The sequence below is a fragment of the Vitis riparia genome, chromosome 7 (genome assembly GCF_004353265.1).
Source record: "Vitis riparia cultivar Riparia Gloire de Montpellier isolate 1030 chromosome 7, EGFV_Vit.rip_1.0, whole genome shotgun sequence".
In the NCBI taxonomy this organism is placed as follows: domain Eukaryota; kingdom Viridiplantae; phylum Streptophyta; class Magnoliopsida; order Vitales; family Vitaceae; genus Vitis; species Vitis riparia.
Window position 1 is genome coordinate 6795486 of NC_048437.1, and position 20928 is coordinate 6816413.

The 20928-nt window shown below is 36.6% G+C and overlaps 1 protein-coding gene across 2 annotated transcripts; it reads left to right on the top strand.

The window, feature by feature from the left end:
• The first annotated feature begins 4 nt into the window (after positions 1-4).
• On the top strand, positions 5-20751 carry LOC117918713 (mechanosensitive ion channel protein 2, chloroplastic). Of its 2 annotated transcripts, none has more exons than XM_034835561.1 (14): positions 5-236; positions 1050-1300; positions 1397-1456; positions 3177-3334; positions 8288-8411; positions 8527-8624; positions 9178-9291; positions 9695-9755; positions 17268-17417; positions 17569-17679; positions 17928-18095; positions 18241-18354; positions 19255-19311; positions 19530-20751. In XM_034835561.1, exons 2-14 carry the CDS (start codon positions 1220-1222, stop codon positions 20526-20528), a joined length of 2295 nt encoding a protein of 764 aa, XP_034691452.1. In that variant the 5' UTR covers positions 5-236; positions 1050-1219; the 3' UTR covers positions 20529-20751. The 2 variants fall into 2 exon arrangements, with proteins under 2 accessions (XP_034691452.1, XP_034691453.1); XM_034835562.1 differs by having other exon boundaries at positions 1091-1300.
• Positions 20752-20928: the final 177 nt, after the last annotated feature.

Sequence of the window (20928 nt, forward strand, 5' to 3'; positions counted from 1 at the left end):
AAGAACACAAAAACGGCGACACCGTTTTACATAAACGGCGCCGTTTAGAACCGTAGAAAGTAGAAACTTGGAAGGCAAACCGCAGGACCACTAACACCAGGCAAGAAATTGAACCCCCTCACCTCGCAAGTTATCATCCTTCTCTTTCTCCTCCATGGAAAATCCGGTTTTCGTTTTCTGAAGCTCTGAAGCCTAGGGTTTTTCGTCTTGTTGTGTTTTGCCCTTTTCTTTATGAGGTATTATTTATCTGATTCTCCGTTCCAGCTTTCTATTGTATTTTCTATTGCTACTCGAAATTTCAGTTTGTAGTTTGATTTTGAATTTCATCTTGATTTTAGTGTTTCATTATTTGCTTTCTGCAAGTCTAGCGTTAGACTGAATGATTTTTACTTCCTTAGCCATTCTAGGGTTTTCTTTGCATTTGATGCTTTTCTTCATGTTTTGTGCGTTTCTCTCCTTTGGAAGATTGCCTTCGAAAAAAAAAGTTCTTAATTCTGTTTTTTCTATTAATTTTTACGGGAATCAGTTTTGACTATTAAGAATTGAGATTAAAAATAAATAAATAAATAATTATGTTTTTTCATATTATTTTTTTACGGGAATCAGTTTTTTGACTTCAAGAATTGATATTGCTAGTGTTTCATCAATGTCCTTATGAACCGTAGTGATGATGATCTATTTTAGTGCATATTCTTGCTGGTACTTGCACAGTTTATGCAACCATGCTGTAGAACGAAATGGTGAAAAGGGCTTTGCTTAGACGATCCTAAATGCTCAGGACAAGGCTTTGTCTGTACCTTTTTGTGTTGTATGCACGTTGAAACATTCTTTAGACCTTTGAATTTGCAAAGGTTGTTTGTAGGAAGGCAGTTACAATTCCACATTTTTTGTGGCTTAATTTTCATGGTAAATGCACCAACTCATTAGGGATGAGTGGCTTTTGAAGATGATGCTATGAACTTGTTTATTCAACATCGATATAATTTTATTTTTTTTTTCCTTTGGATATCTAAGTGATATAAAAATAATAGTGTTAATCATGCTTTCAGGTTTGATCATTGCTGGCTAAAATTTTACTTTGCCATAGCAGGCTCTGGAGTTCTGAGGTTTCAATATCTATCTGCCCTCTCCATTATTATTATTTGGATTCCAAGGATTAACTGGCATTGAGTGGAAATTAACATCTTTCCCTCCTACTGACATCTTTTAACACTTTTCAATGATGGCTGTCTCTGGTTCTTTGCATTTTTCCCATGAATTGGGAATTTGCAAGAACCATGGACATAGTAAACAGTTAAAGGTATGCCAATTGTTTCTTCAGGAGTACTTTTTTCTTCTATGGGCCGTCATTTTTCTTCTCCTCTTTATATTAAACCTATTGCTCATGTGTACACAGAGTTTGATGGGAAAAGGCAAGTCACATTTATTGAGTGTCACTCTATCTTCGCATGCATCGGTGAGGTTCTCTCTGGTTTGGAACTCTACACCATGCTTGCTTTATTTTTTCTGAGATGGATTGTACTTCTCTTGCTTTGAAACTTAGACATGGTGGAATCTGTTGTAAAGGCTAGATGTATGGTATAAGGTATATATCTAACTGCTGTTTATAATCTCTAGTGCTTCTACTCAGTGTGAAGTTGTGTTGCATTGAATGCATTGAATGCATTCTATGATACCCATTCTCTCCAACTTCACCCAGTGTATTTGTGTTGGAACAATATGGGCATGGGTGTGAAATCCTTGTCATATACTCCTATTTTGTGGGACATGGCTGTTTGATTTTGATCAATTTAGTTATTTATTTTCAACTACCTTTGCAGATTATTTAATTGAAAAAAGATTTTAAGCATATTTTGGGAATAAAGAAGAAAAGATAAAGATAAAAGAAAAAGGATGGGAGGTTTTTTTATCAAGGATACTTTATTTTTAATTGTTTTTTCTTTATTTCCTTTTACTGTGTCATATCCTTGTATCCTTATCTAAGTTTTGAACGTTTTTTTTGTTGGTTCCCTATATCCTATATTTTGGAGTTAAACTAACTCCTAGATATGTACCTACACCTAAGTCCCAACAACATAGGTTGCATTTTTATGTCTACTTAGCATAAATCTCAAATTTAATTAGAATTATTGAACTACCAATTTTCCTAAAAGCTTAAGTTTGCAAGATTTGAGTTCAATATGCATATCATGCTCTTTAACAACCTCCCTCACGTGCGGTCCCATACCCGCATGTGGAAAAACAAACAAATTTGGATTTATATCCAACAGACAGAATTTTGAATTCATATCCAATGAAACAAATAGTGGAAATGTAAATTGTAGAGAAGCGGCTCAAACACGAGACCTCCCACAAAACCAAGCTCTAATACCATATTGAACTACCAATTTTCCTAAAAGCTTGCAAGATTTGGGTTCAATATGCATATGATGCGCCTTAACAGGAATAATCAATGATGAGAAGCACAGTGATAAAAATATAATAGCTCATGCCCCTCAGCTCAATGGCAGTCTAGAGTTGACACAATTTGTTAATTGAGTTAACCATTTTACCTCTGTTATTTTCAAGTGAAAGGAAATGGAATTTGAGATTTTAGGAAGAAAATAGGCTATAGCAAAATGAGGGTCGGTTTATTATAAAAGATGGATATGGGCAATGCAAATTCTCAAAAGTTTCTGTTGTCAATAAAGTCCAGTTGTTCAAGTTTTTTGTTGTTTTGGCAAAGATACTTCTTTGATTGATGCCATAGCATGTTGTTGTTTCATAGGAAAGTTTTTTGCATAATAAATAAAATTCCCCCCCTACCCAAAAAAGAAAAAGAAGAAGAAGAAGAAGAAGGAAATAAAAAATGAAAAGAGAGCTAAAAAAAAAAATTTATATCGATTTTTAAGACGCTTGAAGATGTAACTTTATTCTTACTGGTAATTGCATTGCTTCTCTTCAAAAGGGGATGGCTACAAAAATGTTTCCGGCATTGTCAAGTTAAGAACAGAACTATGAAATCTGCAAATGATGAGATTATTATTGAAAATTCAATCCCATTTTTCTAAGTTTTTTTTTTCATCAGTTTTAATGTCTTCAATGGTAGAGCACTTTGAGACGTTTGCTTGCTTTCTTCCTTTTTTTTTAATTATTAAAGAAAATAAACCTGAGAATTTTTCCTGCCACATTTTCAGCGACAAGATTCTTGGAGTTTCCATCTTTCTGACAGTATATACAGGCCAATAAACTTTATACATAATAGATGCAATGTTTTCAAGTGCAATTCTTTTCTGGTACCAAGCAAAGCACATGAAATTCCTGTTATAAAGATTGCTTCCACAGCATTGATGAGGTAATTTTGTTTCTTTTGATTAACTCACATATGAACATACATTTTATTCTAAAGAATGGCTATTTGTTTGATGACTTTTTAACATGGATACATGTGCAGGCTTTCCTTTATGTGTATTTCACATCTAGAGTTTCCCTTTTTTTTCTCTATTTCTATAAGAATTGCACAGACACATGCATACACTCTTGGCAGAACCCTTTTTTAATGTATAGATGTGTTTATGTATCAATTTGGATTGGTTGGGCTTTAAGATTAAATTAGAGATGTTAAATAGTTGGCAATGAGGCTAGTATAAATTAAACTCTTGTTGGAGAGAGATAAGTATCGATTTTGATCCATCCAATCCTCAAATAGGAATATGCTAAATCAGGAATAGGCAATTTTGGCTGGAAATAGATGGATTAATTCAAATTTTCTCATTCGAGGGGAGGATGTTGCTTAAATGAGTTTTGTAACATGAATTTGGAGAAAAGAAATGATGCAAGAGATTCTTAACTCTCATAGACATAGGTGCATCTGAAAATGGCTTGCATCCAATTCAGTAACTTTATGCTAAAACTATAAATTCATCCAAGGGAGGGGCCAACAAAGAAGTATTAAGGCCCATGGTTTAATGGTTGTTATCAAGAAATCAAGTGAAATGTGGGAGGATAATAACTATCCTTGTAAGAAAAAGGAAAAAGTAAAAAGGCTGGCTGAAATTACCTTCTTAAAAAATGTCGACTGTTATGAAGGTGTGTGACTTGTGTACTTTGGTGCACCTTTGCTTGGCACAGAAATATAATTTCTTTATTTGCCTATAAAAAACGGGGAAAAAAAGACATTGTTATGAAGGTGTGATAAGGATGAATCCCCAAGTTCTACTCAAGGAAGGAATAAAAGGCAATAAAAAAGCCCCAAGTTCTTGCGCTTTTAATATATTTGCTTTTACCTATAGAAAAAAAGGTAAATTTCTAATTTTATGTCAAAAAAAAGCTTTTACTGTCTTTTAATGTTTTTATAGAAGATTTAATGGTTTAAAGAAAGAAATAAGAGTCCTAATTAGTTACTGTATGGGTTATGTTTATTTTTTCATAATTTTATTCAAATTTCTGATGTTAACTTAAGTCTATGTATAAAGCTAATTGATCTAAAATAAGAAAGATTGATGATCAATAATATTTACTTTTTTTTTTTTGCATGCCTTAGAAGAAAACCAATTAAGTCACCATAGAGAACTCCAAGTGAAATTCTAAGAAGGGCTTTAGTGAAACTGTAAAGTTTCTATTTCTTCTTTTTTTGTCTTTCTTTTCTTCTAGTTTGTTCTACTTTTTCTGTTGCCATAATTTTTATTCCTCGATCTTCTCCTTAAACCCCAAAAGATTGAAGCTTAGCCTACCTATTTGATTGTACAACCATCCTAGTTTTATCCTACAATAGTTTTAGTATTTGAGTGAAATGGCTTAACGGTGCTAGTGGAGGAGTAGAACAACTCATGCCACCATGATTAAAGGCCATGATTTTTTTATTTAACCATTGGTGAACATACAAAAGGCAAACAAAGAGGAGAATTGACGATGTGCTAGCATATATTCGAACTTGTGTTGCTTGCTAAGGGAGACTATGTCCCATGATCATCGATGGAGGTTGTGGTTTGCATATAGCTTCACAAGAACTTGTTGAGAAGTTTAATCTAATCAAATCTTATCAAATAGCATGGTGATGTGGGACCACCACATACGCTCCCAAAAGCTTAAGCTAATGATGGGTAGAGGTAGCCCCACATATGAGATCTAACCAACATTGGTAATTGGCCGATGTGGGACATTGAGCTTCTATTTGTACTATGTGAGACACCATCATTCAATAGCTGATGCCCACATCAGTGAACCGGGGGCGAGCTAGGCCAAACCTCACTTTGATACCAAATGATGTGGGACCACATACACTCCCAAAAGCTTAAGCTAGTGGGGGTAGAGGTAGCCCCACATATAAGGCCTAAATAACATTAGTAATCAGTCAATATAGGTCATTGGACTTCTGTCCACCCTACGTCACATGGGTAGATGACAACTTTATTTTGGTGAGTTCTTGTTTTTTAGTAACAATTAATTTTAGTAATTATTTTGAGCTATTTATATGGTATGATGTTTTGTCGATGAAAGTTGTCCATATTGTGTTGGGAAGGCTATGACTTTTTGATAGAAAAGTCCAATGTTATGACTATAAGAACACTTACACACTTGTATGCAGTGGGCATAAGAAGATTCTCCATCCAATAAAGGAAATTCCGCCATCTAAGCAACTAGTGGAAAAATCAGCACCCTTGAAATTAGAAAAACCATCAAATACTCCCCTTAAGAAACAATTCAAAGTTATGCGTAAGGAGGAAAGAGGCGTCAATGATGAACCTAGAAGGCGAGATGTATTAAAATCAGTCCCAAAACAGCCTGTAGGAGAGCTCAAAGAAGTGAAACAGATGCTGGTTGATTCTAGTAACCCAATTACCATGGTACTAAAGAGTGAATCATTACCTATGCAAAACCTACAACATGCTGTTGATATGCTTCTGTATTCTTCTTTCCTATATTACATGTCTACCATATTGCATCACAAAGGGCACATGGGCTCTAAAAGACAAGTTAATATGTTGCCTACTAAAGACTTCAAATAGCTTAATGAATTATATGAAATCAGTCATGATCTTTAAATTAACCAATGCATAAAGTAGGTTTGTGCAAATCTCAACATAGGTTTTAATTTTCAATGTTAAAGAGTGTTTACACATAGTTTATATGCCTATTGATGGTTCTTTAAGGTACATGCAAGCACAAGGAAAGCTAATGCTTGAATTTTCAAAGCAAAAAATTGCTACAATCAATTTCAAAGTTCCAGAATCCTACATTATTATGATAAGAAATATTTGAAGGACAACATCTACAATTTCTTTGTCTCATGGAAACTTTTGTTATCATGTTTTAGAAAGATTGATTTGTCAACTTCCAATATCACATTTCATTTGGAAAGAATTTATTTATTTTTTTATTTTTTTATTTTCTTTATTTTTATAACCGATGAACCTTCCATTACCAAGCCCTTAGGACTCTCCATGGGGACCTAAACCTTGGGGTGCTGACCGTCCCGCAACAACTAGCACTAGGTAAATTTAGGGCATCATCTGTGGCAAGATTTGAATTCAGAACCATGTACCACTTACTCGGACCACACTTCCCAGTGTTTGCCTTGACCAATTGGGCTACCCTAGCGGGTATTTCATTTGGAAAGATTTTGAAATCCTTTATTATGTTAGCAAAAAATAAACTTGAGGAATGCTTAGAAGATCTCAACTAATGGTTGCATTTAGTAATAAGTTTACAAGGTTCTAATGGAGAGTTCTATGTTATGGACTATCTATCCATTCGTGTACATCTAGGAAGAAAGAAATGGTAGAAGGCATTGCTTGGGATTTCAATTGACCATGAAATCTACTAGAACTCAAGGTCAAGTTTTTTTTTCCAAAGTTTGAGAGAATTGATGAAGATGAATCTCCAAGATCACTCAAGAAAGAAATAAAGGAAAATAAAGAAATCCTAAATTACTCAAGGGTAATTAGGCTATTTTGTAGCCTTTTAGGTATCATAAATAGTTAATAGTTTGTGTAGGACCTCCGACACTAGCAACTCTCCTAAAAGCAATTGTTGTTAGGAAAAGCGCATACCCTAGCCTTATAGTGGATTCACCCAAGCGCCTATGACATTTGAATGCAAGGGGAGTTGACGAACGTGACCAACCTCCAATCTACCAACAATCTCCCCCCAACAACACCCTTAGGGTTCGAACCCGTGACTTTAGCTTTGATACCACTTTTAGGACCTCGAGTGCTACCAACTCTCTTAAAAGCAATTACTGTTAGGAAAAATGCATATCCTAACCTTATAATGCATTCACCCGAGCACCTATGACATTCGAACACAAGGGGAGTTGATGGACATAGCCAACCTCCAATTTACCAACAATTTGTATTTGAATTTTATTTATAATTTGGAAAGCTTTAAAATTTTCCTTAAAAGAAGTTTGTAAACTTTTTGTTTTCTAAATTAATCTCTATTTTTAAAAGTTTTTATTTTGAGCCCTTAGAATTTAAAAATCTTCTTTATTAGAAAGTTTATTATAAGAAGTTTCTATAAAGTAAGTTTATAATTTTACCAAAGTAAATAAAGTTTTTGATTTTTTAAAACCTTTTTTAGCAGATTTAATGATTTTAGGGAAGGAATAAAAGTCCTTATTAGTTACTATACAAGTTAGATTTACCTTTCTTAGTTTAATTCAAATTATATGGTTTTCTAAAATCTATAGACAAGGCTAATTGATGTAAAAGAAGAAGGATTGATAATCGATGATAAGTGACATGCTTTGTAACTCTCAATGGTGAGGATCCATTATTTTCTTCTAAATCAGGCAAGATTTTTTATTGCTTCATCTTTCTCTCCCTATATTTTATTCTACTTTTTCCTGCTGCCATAATTTTTATTCTTGTTCCTTTCCTTAAACCTTAAAACATTGAAGATTGAGGCCCTAACCCACCTATTTGATTATAGATAGCCATCCTAGGGTTGTCTGACATCAAAGTGACTTTTGTCTTTTGACCCAATTATATTAGAAATTTCCTGAAAGATATCGATACATCTAGCAATGACAGTAGCTGCATTCCTAAACTATTAAAGTATCACAAATCATGTTGGAACTTGAGTATATTTATTTAGCTAACATTTTGCCTAATAGTCTCTAGGTCTCTAGTCATGATTAGAAGGGTTTTTATTGTTAATATTTTTTAGCTAATATTTTACCTAATAGTCTCTGGAATCAAATGATATGATTTTCAGCAATTTTTTTTTTTTTTGGATAGGCATCTTTTTTGTATTTTATGGACTATCATTTATTTTATAATTGAAAAACATCTCTTATATTGTGCAGGTCATGTAATGCTTTGCAAGATAGTCCTCTTGTACTTAAGTTGGTTCCAGCAGTTGGCATTATTGTTTTTGCTGTCTGGGGTCTTGGACCACTTATGCGCCAAACCAGAAACCTATTTCCTCAGGTATGAACATTGTATGTTGGGTTTTTTGCTGTGGTTCTTTTTCATATTTGCCTTATGTTGCTCATTAGTTGGTGAACTTTTTATGTAACTCTTAATATTTCACAATATCCTGCAGAAGAGTGATAATAGTTGGAGAAAGAGTAGCACACATTATGTTATGACCTCGTATCTTCAACCTTTGCTGCTATGGACTGGGGCAACACTCATCTGCAGGTTTCACTAACATTACACTCTTGAATTGCATGAATGTCCATACATACATATACAAACACACAGATGCCTATTCACCAGTGTGCTGATCACTTTTGTTGCACGGATTCAGGTATGAGTGTTAGATGTGGGTATTTGTCTAAGTGTCTTATCCTTCACAGCTCAAATTCTAAGATATGGGTACTCGACTAAAAAGGATCCAAAAAGCGGGTATTTGTGTTGGGATATGGCATAATTAAAGAAAAATCAATTAAAAATAAATTGGAAGTGAAAATATCCTTTTTAAAGGCTCCTTTCTTTTCCCTCTAATCCTTGCTTTCCTTCTTTTCCTTAAATATTCTTACAAGAAATTCACCTTTTAGCTAACTCTTCTTTTTCTCTGATGTAATTATTACTGAGAAAGTCGAAAGAAGAAAAGGATATCAATGAAAAGTAAAATAAGAGTGTTTGACAAAATCTCATACCGACACCCATATCATTTGGTGTCAACACGGGTACATTGGGTGAAATTGAAGGATCTGGGTATCATAGCTGATCACAGTTGTGTTTCTTGCAGAGCATTGGATCCAATCATCCTCCCTACAGAAACTAGCCAGGTTGTTAAGCAACGACTTCTGAATTTTGTAAGATCATTGTCTACTGTACTGGCCTTTGCCTGTTGTTTATCAAGGTGAGCTCACTATCTTGTTACTTTTAAAAAATAGCTTAATGTATCATTGCTTAATTTAAAATTAAGAGAGTAGGACTGTTGGCATGTTGAAGGGGTCTTTAGGCTTCTTGCTGCTAATTACTGCATTTTTGAACTTGAAATATTATTTTACTTATTCTTTTTCATGATTTGAATAGATTGCCCAATTTTCATCTATCACTATAAATTTCTGCTACAATCTGTAACCTAATAATTTTGTATATGATTACTATTTTTTAATTTATCCTACTTCTCTTTAGCATATGTTATTAGATTGTAATGGTTTGCTTGTTTCTTGTTGGTGATGTTAGGGTAATTTTCCAAGTTTCAGTGCTTATAAATGGTTGTTTTCAGGATTACTAAACATGTGTATTCTCATATGCAGCTTAATTCAACAAGCTCAGAAATTTTTCATGGAAACAAGTGACTCCAGTGATACAAGAAATGTATGTATCAATATTTTAATAGCATGTCACACTTCTTTCATCTATTTTTTATTTAAAGTATAATTACAGATGCAGAACAGATGTGTACTAGAGTTGTGATAGGACTCTGAAAGTGAAAATTTGACAGGTTAGCAAATGAGATGAGTCAGTGATCTAAGCATGTCTCTTTTTCTTTTTTTCGCTTTTCCCTTCAACCCCCCCATCCCCCGGGGTTTTTTTTTTTTTTTTTTTTTCTATTTTTACAATTTTTTTTTTGCAGGATTCTAACCGAATCTCCTTGCTTTTCAACTTCTAGTTCCCCTAAACATTTTCTAATTACATTTTTCTTATTTTGTCTGTACCTTGATGAAATAATTAGTACATGGCTTGATTAGTTGAATAGGGATGATGTGAGTCAATCACTCAATCCTTTACGCAACTAGGGTACATGATAGAATCCCCTTTCTCATGAGGTTTAACTGACATTTGCTTTTTGTTTCAAATAGTTTAGCATTGTTCATTACATGAAAGAAACAAATGTGAAGTATCTAAATAATGTTATTTGTATGATGTTGAGACCATACAAGTTCATTCAATTGGATATCAAAAGTAAATAATTTTTTTAAGCAGAAAGAAGCAATTTATTGATATGAACTATTTTAGTACAAGGAAAGGATGAGAAATCCTTCCAAGATACAATGGGTGATAAAAACAAAAAGGGGGTAAATACCTAGCAAGAGCAACTAGATAGCTATACAAATTAAGGTTGAAACAAGAACATTTTTAAAATATAGGAACAAGGAACATATCGACTTTTGGGATGCCAAAGAGAAGGAAGGCCATCTATCTTCATATGAAATGGTCGCTAAAAGATTGGTAGTAGAAGAGCTTAATTATTGGGTTGTTCTAGAAGAAACCTCTTGAAGGCAAAAGTCTTAGGAATTTGGTTGAAGGAAGGAGATAAAAATATGAATTTTTTTCACAAGACAGCTAATGCTAGGTGCAAAAGAATTCTCATTGGGAAAATCAAGATAAATGGAGAATGGGTAACGGAGGAATCAGAGATTCCAACAAAGATTGTTCACTACTTCAAGCTACTACTATCATAACTAGTGGGAGAGTGGAGACCGAATTTAAGTGGCTTGCTTCTTAATTCATTGACCAATGACAATTTTGTCAAGCAAGAAGAAGCTTTCACAAAAAATGAGGTCTTTGTGGCCCTTATAGATCTCAATAGGGTTGGAATAAGAATACTTTTGGAATGCTAAAGGAAAGGAAAAAAACCATCTTGGATGAAATAGCTAACATTGATGTCATTGAACAAGAAGGGGTTCTCTCTTTTGATCTTTCTGCTCAAAGAGTTGAAAGAAAATGGGAGCTAGAGGAATTAATTTTAAGGGAAGAAATTCATTGGAGACAAAAAGCTAAGGTGAAATGGGTTAAAGACGGGGATTGCAATTCCAAGTTGTTTCATAAAGTGGCTAACGGGAGACGAAACAAGAACTTCATCAAGTTCTTGGAGAATGAAAGAGGTTTGGTGTTGGATAATTCCGAGAGCATCACAGAGGAGATATTACTATATTTCAAAAAGCTCTACTCGAGTCCTCCTGGAGAGTCTTGGAGAGTAGAAGGCATTGATTGGTCCCCTATATCAGAAGAGAGTGTTTCTAGGCTGGACTCCCCTTTCTCCGAAGAAGAGATCTTTAATGCCATTTTTCAGTTAGATAGGGATAAGGCGCCGACGCCAAATGGTTTTACCATTACAGTGTTTCAGGATTGTTAGGATGTGATCAAGGATGACTTAGTAAGGGTGTTCGCAGAGTTTCGCAGTAGTAGGATTATTAATCCAAACACCAATGCATCCTTCATAGTTCTTTTGCTCAAAAAGAGTCGGTCAAAGAAGATTTCGGATTTTAGACCTATTAGCCTGATCACATGTCTTTATAAGGTAATAGCAAAAGTCTTGTCAGGGCGATTAAGAGGAGTACTACATGAGACTATCCACTCTACTCAAGGTGCTTTTGTTCAAGGGAGACAATTTTGGATGCAGTTCTTATAGCCAATGAAATAGTGGACGAGAAAAGGCGATCAGGGGAGGAATGAGTTATATTCAAAATAGACTTTGAAAAGGCTTATGACCATGTGAAATGGGATTTTTTGGATCACGTGTTGGAGAAGAAGGGGTTTAGTTCTAAATGGAGGATTTGGATGAGAGGTTGTTTGTCTTCGGTATCTTATGCTATTCTAGTGAATGGTAATGTTAAAGGGTGGGTCAAGGCATCTAGAGGTTTAAGGCAAGGTGACCCTTTATCCCCTTTCCTATTCACTATTGTTGCAGATATGTTGAGTAGAATGCTGTTTAAAGCTGAGGAAAGAAGTGTGTTGGAGGGTTTTAGGGTAGGTAGAAATAGAATTAGGGTGTCCCATCTGTAATTCGCAGATGATACCATCTTCTTTGCTAACTCTTGCGTGGAAGAACTACAAACTCTTAAGAGTTTATTGTTAGTGTTTGGGCAAATTTATGGGCTTAAGGTCAATCTTGACAAGAGTAATCTTTTTGGCATCAACCTTGATCAGAATCATCCCTCTAGGTTAGCCTTGTTGCTTGAAAGCAAGGCTTCTGATTGACCTATACTATACCTAGGTCTTCCTTTGGGAGGGAATCCAAATGCTTGTGGATTCTGAGATCCAGTGATTGAGAGAATCTCTAGGAGATTAGACGGGTGGCAAAAGGCTTACTTATCTTTTGGTAGTAGGATAACTCTTGTCCACTCATGCATTTCCCACATTCCTAGCTACTTTCTTTCTCTGTTTAAAATTCATGCTTCAGTGGCTGCAAAATTGAGAGATTGTAAAGGAATTTTCTTTGGTCAGGGGTTGGGGAAGGTAAAAGAGATCATCTTGTTAGTTGGGATACGGTGTGTAAGCCGAGGGTAAAAAGGGGTTTGGGGTTTGGGGTTTGGGAAGATTCCTTTAAGGAATCGTGCTCTTTTAGGGAAGTGGTTATGGAGGTTTCCTAGGGAGAGTACAGCTCTGTGGCATTAGGTCATTCTAAGCATTTACGGGACACACTCAAATGATTGGGATGCCAACACTTTAGTCAGATGGTCACATCGTTGTCCTTGGAAGGTTATTGCACAAGTCTTTCAAGATTTTTCCAAGCATACTTGATTTGTCGTAGGAGATGGGGAAAGAATTCGTTTTTAGGAAGATTGTGGTGGGGGGATTAGATCTTCAAAGTCCAATATCCAAGACTATTTAGAGTAGTCACGGATAAAAATATTCCTATATCTTCAATTCTTGGTTCTATTCGCCCTTTCTCATGGAACTTTAATTTCCGTCGTAATCTTTCTGATTCTGAGATAGAAGATCTAGAACGTCTCATGCGATCTCTTGATTGTATGCATATATCCAATTCGACTTCAAATGCGAGATCATGGTCCTTATCTTCTTCAGGATTGTTCACAGTCAAGTCTTTCTTTATAGCCTTGTCCCAAATGCCTGATTTATCTCCACTTTTCCCTACGAAGTTTGTATGGAATTCTCAAGTCCCCTTCAAAGTTAAGGCCTTTGCCTGGCTTGTGGCATACAATAAGGTAAATACTAATGACTTGCTACAATTAAGGAGACCCCACAAAGCTCTTAATCCTGACATTTGTAAGTTGTGCATGAAGCAAGGAGAATCAACAGATCATCTTTTCCTACATTGTTCTGTGTCGTTGGGGTTGTGGCACAGATTATTTTAGCTAGCCAAGATGGATTGGGTTCCTCCGAAAAGCATTTTAGACATGATGTCCATCAACTATAAAGGTTTTGGCAATTCCAAGAGAGGGATGGTTTTGTGGCAAAATGCGTGCATAGCTTTAATTTGGGTTGTGTGGCGGGAAAGAAATGCCAAGATATTTGAGGACAAAGCTAGGAATTCAGAGAATCTTTGGGATTCCATTCATTTCCTTGCTTCTCTTTGGGCTTTTTGTTTCGTGGTTTTTAAGGGCATTCCCCTTAATGTGTTACAACTAGATTGGCTAGCAGTGTGTAATTCCAACGGGACGATCTAGTCAAGGGAGCTTGTTCGTAGTTTTCATAGTGTAATGTCTTGTTATCTTTTTGTGTTGTTTAATTTCATCTCTGGTGGGAGGATTCCTCATCCTTCTATTGTACTTCTTTTTCTATCGATATATACATGTGTTGTTTCCTATCCAAAAAAAAAAAAAAAAAAATAGGGATAAAGCCCTAGGTCCTGATGACTTTTCTTTGGCTTTTTGGCAAGATAGTTGGGAGTTTGTAAAGGAAGAGATAATGGGCTTTTAGAGAGTTTTTTTAAAGGGGCACCTTTGAGAAGAGTTTAAACTCCACCTTTGTGGTGTTGATTCTAAAGAAAGGTGGAGCTGAAGATTTAAAGGATTTTAGACCCATTAGCCTGGTTAGAAGTTCATATAAGTTGTTAGCTAAAGCCTTGGCTAATAAATTGAAATTAATAATGGGAAAAATGGTGTTGGATTTGTAGAATGCATTTATGGAAGGGTGACAAATTTTAGATGCAGTCTTTATTGCTAACGAAGTCATTGACTCAAAATTGATGAGCCGTAGAGGGGAGGTTGTGTGTAAATTAGACATAGAGAAAGTTTATGATCATGTAAACTGGAGTTTTATATTGGAGGTGATGCAAAAAATGTGCTTTGGTGAAAAATGGGTTGAGTAGATCTTGGTTTGCATTTCAATAGCTAGATTCTCAGTCTCGGTTAAGGGAGTTCCTCAAGGTTTTTTCCGGAGTACAAGGGGGTTGAGATAGGAAGACTAGAAGAAGAAGGGAGGAGGCACACTTATTTTGGGTGTCATGCATGGCAGAAGAAGAAGAAGAAGGGAGGAGGCGCACTTATTTTGGGTGTCATGCATGGCAGAAGGCGAGTGCCTCCATGAAGGGACAACACCTAGAGTCAAGCAAGGATTCTCAGTCTTGGTTAAGGGAGTTCCTCAAGGTTTTTTCTGGAATACAAGGGGGTTGAGATAGGAAGACCAAAAGAAGAAGAAGGGAGGAGGCGCACTTATTTTGGGTGTCATGCATGGCAGAAGGCGAGTGCCTCCATGAAGGAACAACACCTAGAGTCAAGCAAGGAGCCGAAGCATGGCTTTTTCGTGCTACCTGGAGCCTAGGTGCACCTTAGGTGCATCTTAGACGCGTTTTTCACAAGTATGGCTAAAGTTGTTTGGGATGTGGTAAAGGAAAGGTTTTTTAACAGATTGGCCCTTTGGAAAAGGCAATACCTGTCTAAAGAAAGAAGGATCGCTTTGTTCAATAGTACTTTGAACAGCCTACCAATTTACTTCTTGTCCCTTTTCGTTATTCCTAAGTCGGTGGCTAAAAGATTAGAAAAAATACAGAGGGACTTACTTTGGGGAGGAGATTTGGAGAAAAAATCTCTTCTAGTGAATTGGTCAATAATTTACAAAGATAAAAAAGGAGGGGGTCTAAGTATTAAGTATTTGTCCACTATCAATAAAGCTTTTTTGGGTAAATGGTGTTGGAGATTCACCTTGGAAAGGGATATGCTATGGAGAAAACTTATAATGGGAAAGTTTGGAGAAGAACTAGGAGGTTGGTGCTCTCAAGAAAGGAGAGAAGGTTGTGGAGTGGGCCTGTGGAAGTCAAATAGAAAAGGATGAGGAAGTTTTGGAGCCTAGACAAGATTTGAGGTTGGAAACGAGAGAAGAGTCAAATTTTGGCATGACGTGTGGTGTGATGATATATCTTTAATGGTCTCTTTTCCTTCATTATTCACCTTAGTAGCTTCTAAAGAGGCATGGGTAAAAGATGTTTGGGAGGCAGAAGAAGGGATGGTCACTTGGAACCCTTGCTTCTCAAGAAATTTTCATGATTGGGAGATGGATGTTGTCCAGAATTTTATTTGAAAACTGGATGAGTTTGGGAGAATTAGAGATGGGGAGGATAAAATGGTTTGGAAGACTAGCAAGAGTGGGGTATTCTCTATGAGGTCTTTCTTTGTTGCACTGGAAGGTGATGTGGCTTTCCCCTCAAAGATAGTATGGGGATCTTGGGCACCTACCAAAGTGACTTTTTTTGTATGGGAAGGGACTTGGGGGCAGATCCTAACTTTGGACCAACTCAAGAGGAGAGGATGGGTTTTGGTAGGTCTTTGTTGTATGTGCAAAGATGCAGATGAATCAGTAGACCACCTTCTCATCCATTGTGGAATAGCTAGAGAGTTATGACACTTTCTCTTCTCTTTTTTTGGCATCTTATGGGTTCTCCCTTTTTCTGTTAAGGATTCGTTAGCATGGTAGCTTTGTGGGCAAGAAAAGAACAAAGGTTTGGAGAACAACTCCTCTTTGCCTTTTGTGGACAATTTGGAGGGAATGAAACCGGAGAACCTTTGAAAGGGAGCAACACAATATTCAACCTTTTAAGGATAACCTAATTACTAATCTATATTTGTGGTCTCAAGGGTTTCTTCTTGGTGATGGTTAGAGAGGTCCACAGTCTTTGTTAGATTTTATAGATTGGTTGTCCTCCAAGTCTTAAGGTAGGTTGTAGTTACAATATCTGGTTTTCATTCCTCATTTTTATACTTCCAGTATATGGTGTTCGCTACATTAGTTTCTCTTTTTTCTATATATATTTATACACTTTTATTTGCCTATCAAAAAAAATATAGAAACAAGGAACAACTCAAGGGGTTAAAAATCCCCTATGAAAGAAACCATCTACTTAGTTATATATTTTATTAATCTCCGCAATATCATTAGTTAAATATGGGGACCAAGAAAAAGGAACAACCTTCTTTTGTAATTATTTACTTAGCACTTTGGAGGTTCCTACATACTTTTTGTGTTGTTGTTTTGGAGGATTCCCCATCCTTTTTTTGTTATTATTTTTACTTACCTTAATATATTATATTGTTGTTTCTTATCAAAAAAAGAAAAAGGAACAACCCATTTTACTAGTTTGATCTAGAATTTGACAAAGTCACATGCTGTACTTCAAATGACTTCTCTCCGACTTAGACACCCATGGGATCACAATGGTAGAATCCCCTTTCACCCATAAATGGTATAGACTCAAGGCCCTGACCTGCAATAGTCCCTCCAACAGAGCTAAAATCTCTGTCCCAATAATCAATTCCTCCCCTGCTGGTTTAGAGAAGGCTCTCAGCATTGTACCAAAGTGATCCCTAATCACACCTCCATTTCCCAATTGCCCTAGGTTACCTAGATCACTGACATCAAAGTTTTACTTAATCAAATTCATTGGAAGTGGAGTCCATACTGAAAGCAATTTATTACCTGCACCCTTTGACCTGAAAAAGTGAATAAATTCTTTATTAGTTCTTTTGATGCCTGGTTACTGAACACCATTGCAGAGATCTTCACAGGAAGCTTGTTAACTTTTTTTCATTTGTCTTTTATTTTACTTCTGATTTCTCCATTTGGACTATCCTGAAATGCTGTCTAATCTCAAATAAACTGCTAGCTTCAACAATCATGCTACAATGAAGTTTTCTTTCTTGTTGACAGATGGGTTTCCAGTTTGCTGGAAAAGCTGTATACACTGCTGTATGGGTTGCTGCTGTTTCATTGTTCATGGAGTTGTTGGGTTTCTCTACCCAGAAATGGCTCACTGCTGGAGGTCTTGGGACTGTATTGCTAACACTTGCGGGTCGTGAGGTGCAAATTTGTCCATTTAACACGCTGCTATTTATGAAACACACATTTTGTTTTTCCTGCATGCCCAATTATGTTTCTTTTGCCTTGTTCCCTCTTCGGATATGGATCTTACTTATTTCAAAGCCTGATTTTTGTTGCTTATCATATCCAGATATTCACAAATTTCCTCTCAAGTGCAATGATCCATGCAACTCGGCCTTTTGTTGTGAATGAATGGATTCAAACCAGGATTGAAGGCTATGAAGTTTCTGGTACTGTTGAGGTTTGTATTGAGTATTGAACAGCCTGTTAAATTAAGGGCCTTTAGGAAGAGATCCTATCAAATGCATTGCATTTCCCTTAATGTTTTGGCTTGGCCCTATGTATGATGGAGGAAATTTTCACTGACATCTTCACAACTAGGAAGTGATAGTTAAGAAATCGGTTGCCTCTTTGAATTGGAAAATGATGAGATGCCAAGTCGGATGCATTTTTATTGTCTGAGTTTTGATAATCTTTTGTTGCCTACAGCATGTGGGATGGTGGTCACCAACAATAGTAAGAGGTGAAGATCGTGAAGCAGTCCACATTCCAAACCACAAGTTCACTGTGAATGTTGTGAGAAATCTCAGTCAAAAGACTCATTGGCGTATTAAAACCCATTTGGCAATTAGTCACTTGGATGTTAATAAGATCAATGTAAGGATTAATCTGGATTCTCTTCTTGGAAATAAATTATCATGTTACCTTTGTTAACAGAGATTGCTCTAGAATCTGTGTCAAAATAGTTGGGTGCCTCTGATCTTTCTTTGTTAAAATAGTTGGCTGCCTCTTTTCTTTGCAGAGCATTGTTGCTGATATGCGCAAAGTTCTGGCCAAGAATCCCCAAGTAGAACAGCAGAGATTGCATAGAAGAGTATTTCTGGACAACATTAATCCTGAAAATCAGGCCCTTTTGGTTAGTATGAACATTCGTATACTTCTGCGTAGTGCAAACTAATAATTCTATCACCACAAGTTATTCTTTTGTCATTTTTACTGCCTTTTACTAGATGGTTTCAACAATATTATTTGAATAAATGCATTGCTTTTTGTGAAGTAAGGGCGTATTTTTAATGGAAAAAATTCATCTAATGTTCTGTTACAAAGGCTCAATCCAAAAGGTTCATCTCAAGTTTCTTTTTTACCCTCATGGATTGCATCTGAATCATGCTGCAACCTTTGAACATACAACACAAATCATAGGCGGGATAATATATGTATAAAAACAATTTATATGTAAGACTAAAGTTGCACACTGTACACCAAGTGTAATTTGATCCTAACTCGCGGATGTGTCTAGTGTGTGTTTTTACACAAAGGCAATACTTCTGGATTAGAATGGACCTTTTCTTCAATTTAAAATATAAACAGGGAGAAGAATCACCTCATCCTTGATAGAATGTCAAAACAGTGGCAAACTAGAGATTGTTGCACCATGCTGATGTATCATGGCATGAGGTTAAGCTATAGGCACAAGGATAGTTTGATGTATCCTACATCAGATGCGGATTCTAACCTTCAGATTGTTCTGAGATCTTTCCATCCAACAATATTGATAAGGTTCCCCCACTGCAACACACCAAACAAACCCCCCAACTCCTGCCCACTGTACACACATGCATACACAGCAGGTTCTCTTTTCCTTGGCTTAGAAGGATTAATTCTTGCTATGCTTCCAAAAGAAGGAATTTCCTAGCTATTTCTGCCAATTTTGGCTTCATGTTTGACCTGCACTGAGACACAAGAACCCCTCTTTCTAAAAGAGAGAATGTAATATTAGCATAATGTGTTAATATTTCTTCTGTGCATTTTACAGATCCTGATATCCTGCTTTGTGAAGACCTCTCATTTTGAAGAGTACCTGTGTGTCAAGGTAAGAGTTTCTCAGCATTATGCCTGCCCAACTTAGTAGGATATTGGTTTATAGATACAGCATGTGATAGCATTACATGTGGTATGATGTCTTTAGTAAGAGGAGCAACTTGTGTTTAAAAGTTTGAAATGTCTTCAACAAAATCAGTAAATTTTTTAACCTTAAACGATGGTTGCCCTTTTAATGAGCATGAACATGGATGTTGTTTGTGGAAACAGGAAGCTATATTGTTGGACCTTCTTAGAGTCATCAGCCATCACCGGGCCCGACTTGCCACACCTATTCGTACTGTCCAGAAAATATATAGTGATGCCGATTTTGAGAATATACCATTTGCAGATTCAGCCTTTGCTCGTGGTGGAGTAGCGCCTAATCGCCCGCTGCTACTGATTGAACCCCCTTACAGAATAAATGGAGAAGATAAAACCAAAACTCAAACTCGCTCAGCACGCACAAACGGGGAGCAGGATGGTAAGGTCCCAGTACGACCAACAACCGACACCAAAGCAGATGCCAAGGCTGGAGCAACACCAGTAACTGACTCTAAGGCCAGAGAGACTCTAACATCTGAAAAAAAGGAAAATGTTAAGGCTGGAGCAACACCAGTAACTGACTCTAAGGTCAGAGAGACTCTAGCATCTGAAAAAAAGGAGAATGTTAAGGCTGGAGAAACGCCAAATACAGACAAGAAGGACCCTAAGGGTTTGGCGGCATCTACAACCGACCCCAAGATGGGTGATAAAGTGATGGTGAAATCAGCATCAAAATCTGGCTCGAAGACAGATTCTAAGGTTGCTGAAGTGTCAAGTTTCGAGACCAGAACCCAGGGCACAATTTCTGATAATTCAACCCAAAATGTCTCTGATAGCAACCAACCTAAGAAGGCAGGGGTAGGAAATGCTAGGCATAACAGTCCAGTTCCCTCATCGGATACTGCTAATGAAAAATCTGGTGGTTTTCCAGCCTCCCCACAATCCAAACAGGAAGATGAGAGATCAACATCAAGACCTGCCTTGGAAGAGAACATAGTTCTCGGTGTTGCTTTGGAGGGCTCAAAGAGAACCCTTCCTATCGAGGAAGGAACGGCTCCCACTTCAACCCCACCAGAGAAGGAATTGGCTGCATTTCGGAATAGTAATGAGTCTCTGGCTGCCGAAAAGGATAAGAAAGACAACCAGAAGCCAACCATTCCTAGCACGACGTCTGGTGACCAGTGAGTTCAGCCAGGCTGATTACTGCGCCACATGGTGTAATAAACTGAGCTGCATTATACGATGCAGTTGTCATTAAAATCTTCCTCATTGCTCATTATTTGTTAGAGTGCGTGGGCTTTATCCAATGGCAATACAGATATACATGTACATTTTTTCTTCATTGAATTGAAACATAGTGCCAGAGTTGATTGCTTGCAATGCTATCCGGTGGAATTCTTTTACAGTATGTTACATCTTTCCAAGTTGACCTACTCGCCTTTTCATTTGATTGGGTCTAGCTTACCACCAAAACAGTAGTCAGACCTAATGTTGCTGGTGAGGTGTCACGTAGCTCTTCCGGAAATGGTACACTCCCCTAATCTTTATTGAACCATGAGCTCTTAGCCAGGGACTGCTACCTAGT

Excerpts from the sequence above, each read along its gene's own strand:
- LOC117918713 (XM_034835561.1), top strand. The coding sequence starts at position 1,220 with ATGATGGCTGTCTCTGGTTCTTTGCATTTTTCCCATGAATTGGGAATT. Across the intron at positions 9,756-17,267 it reads ACTCCAGTGATACAAGAAAT|ATGGGTTTCCAGTTTGCTGG; the intron begins GTATGTATCAAT and ends TCTTGTTGACAG. Across the intron at positions 18,355-19,254 it reads CTGAAAATCAGGCCCTTTTG|ATCCTGATATCCTGCTTTGT; the intron begins GTTAGTATGAAC and ends TGCATTTTACAG.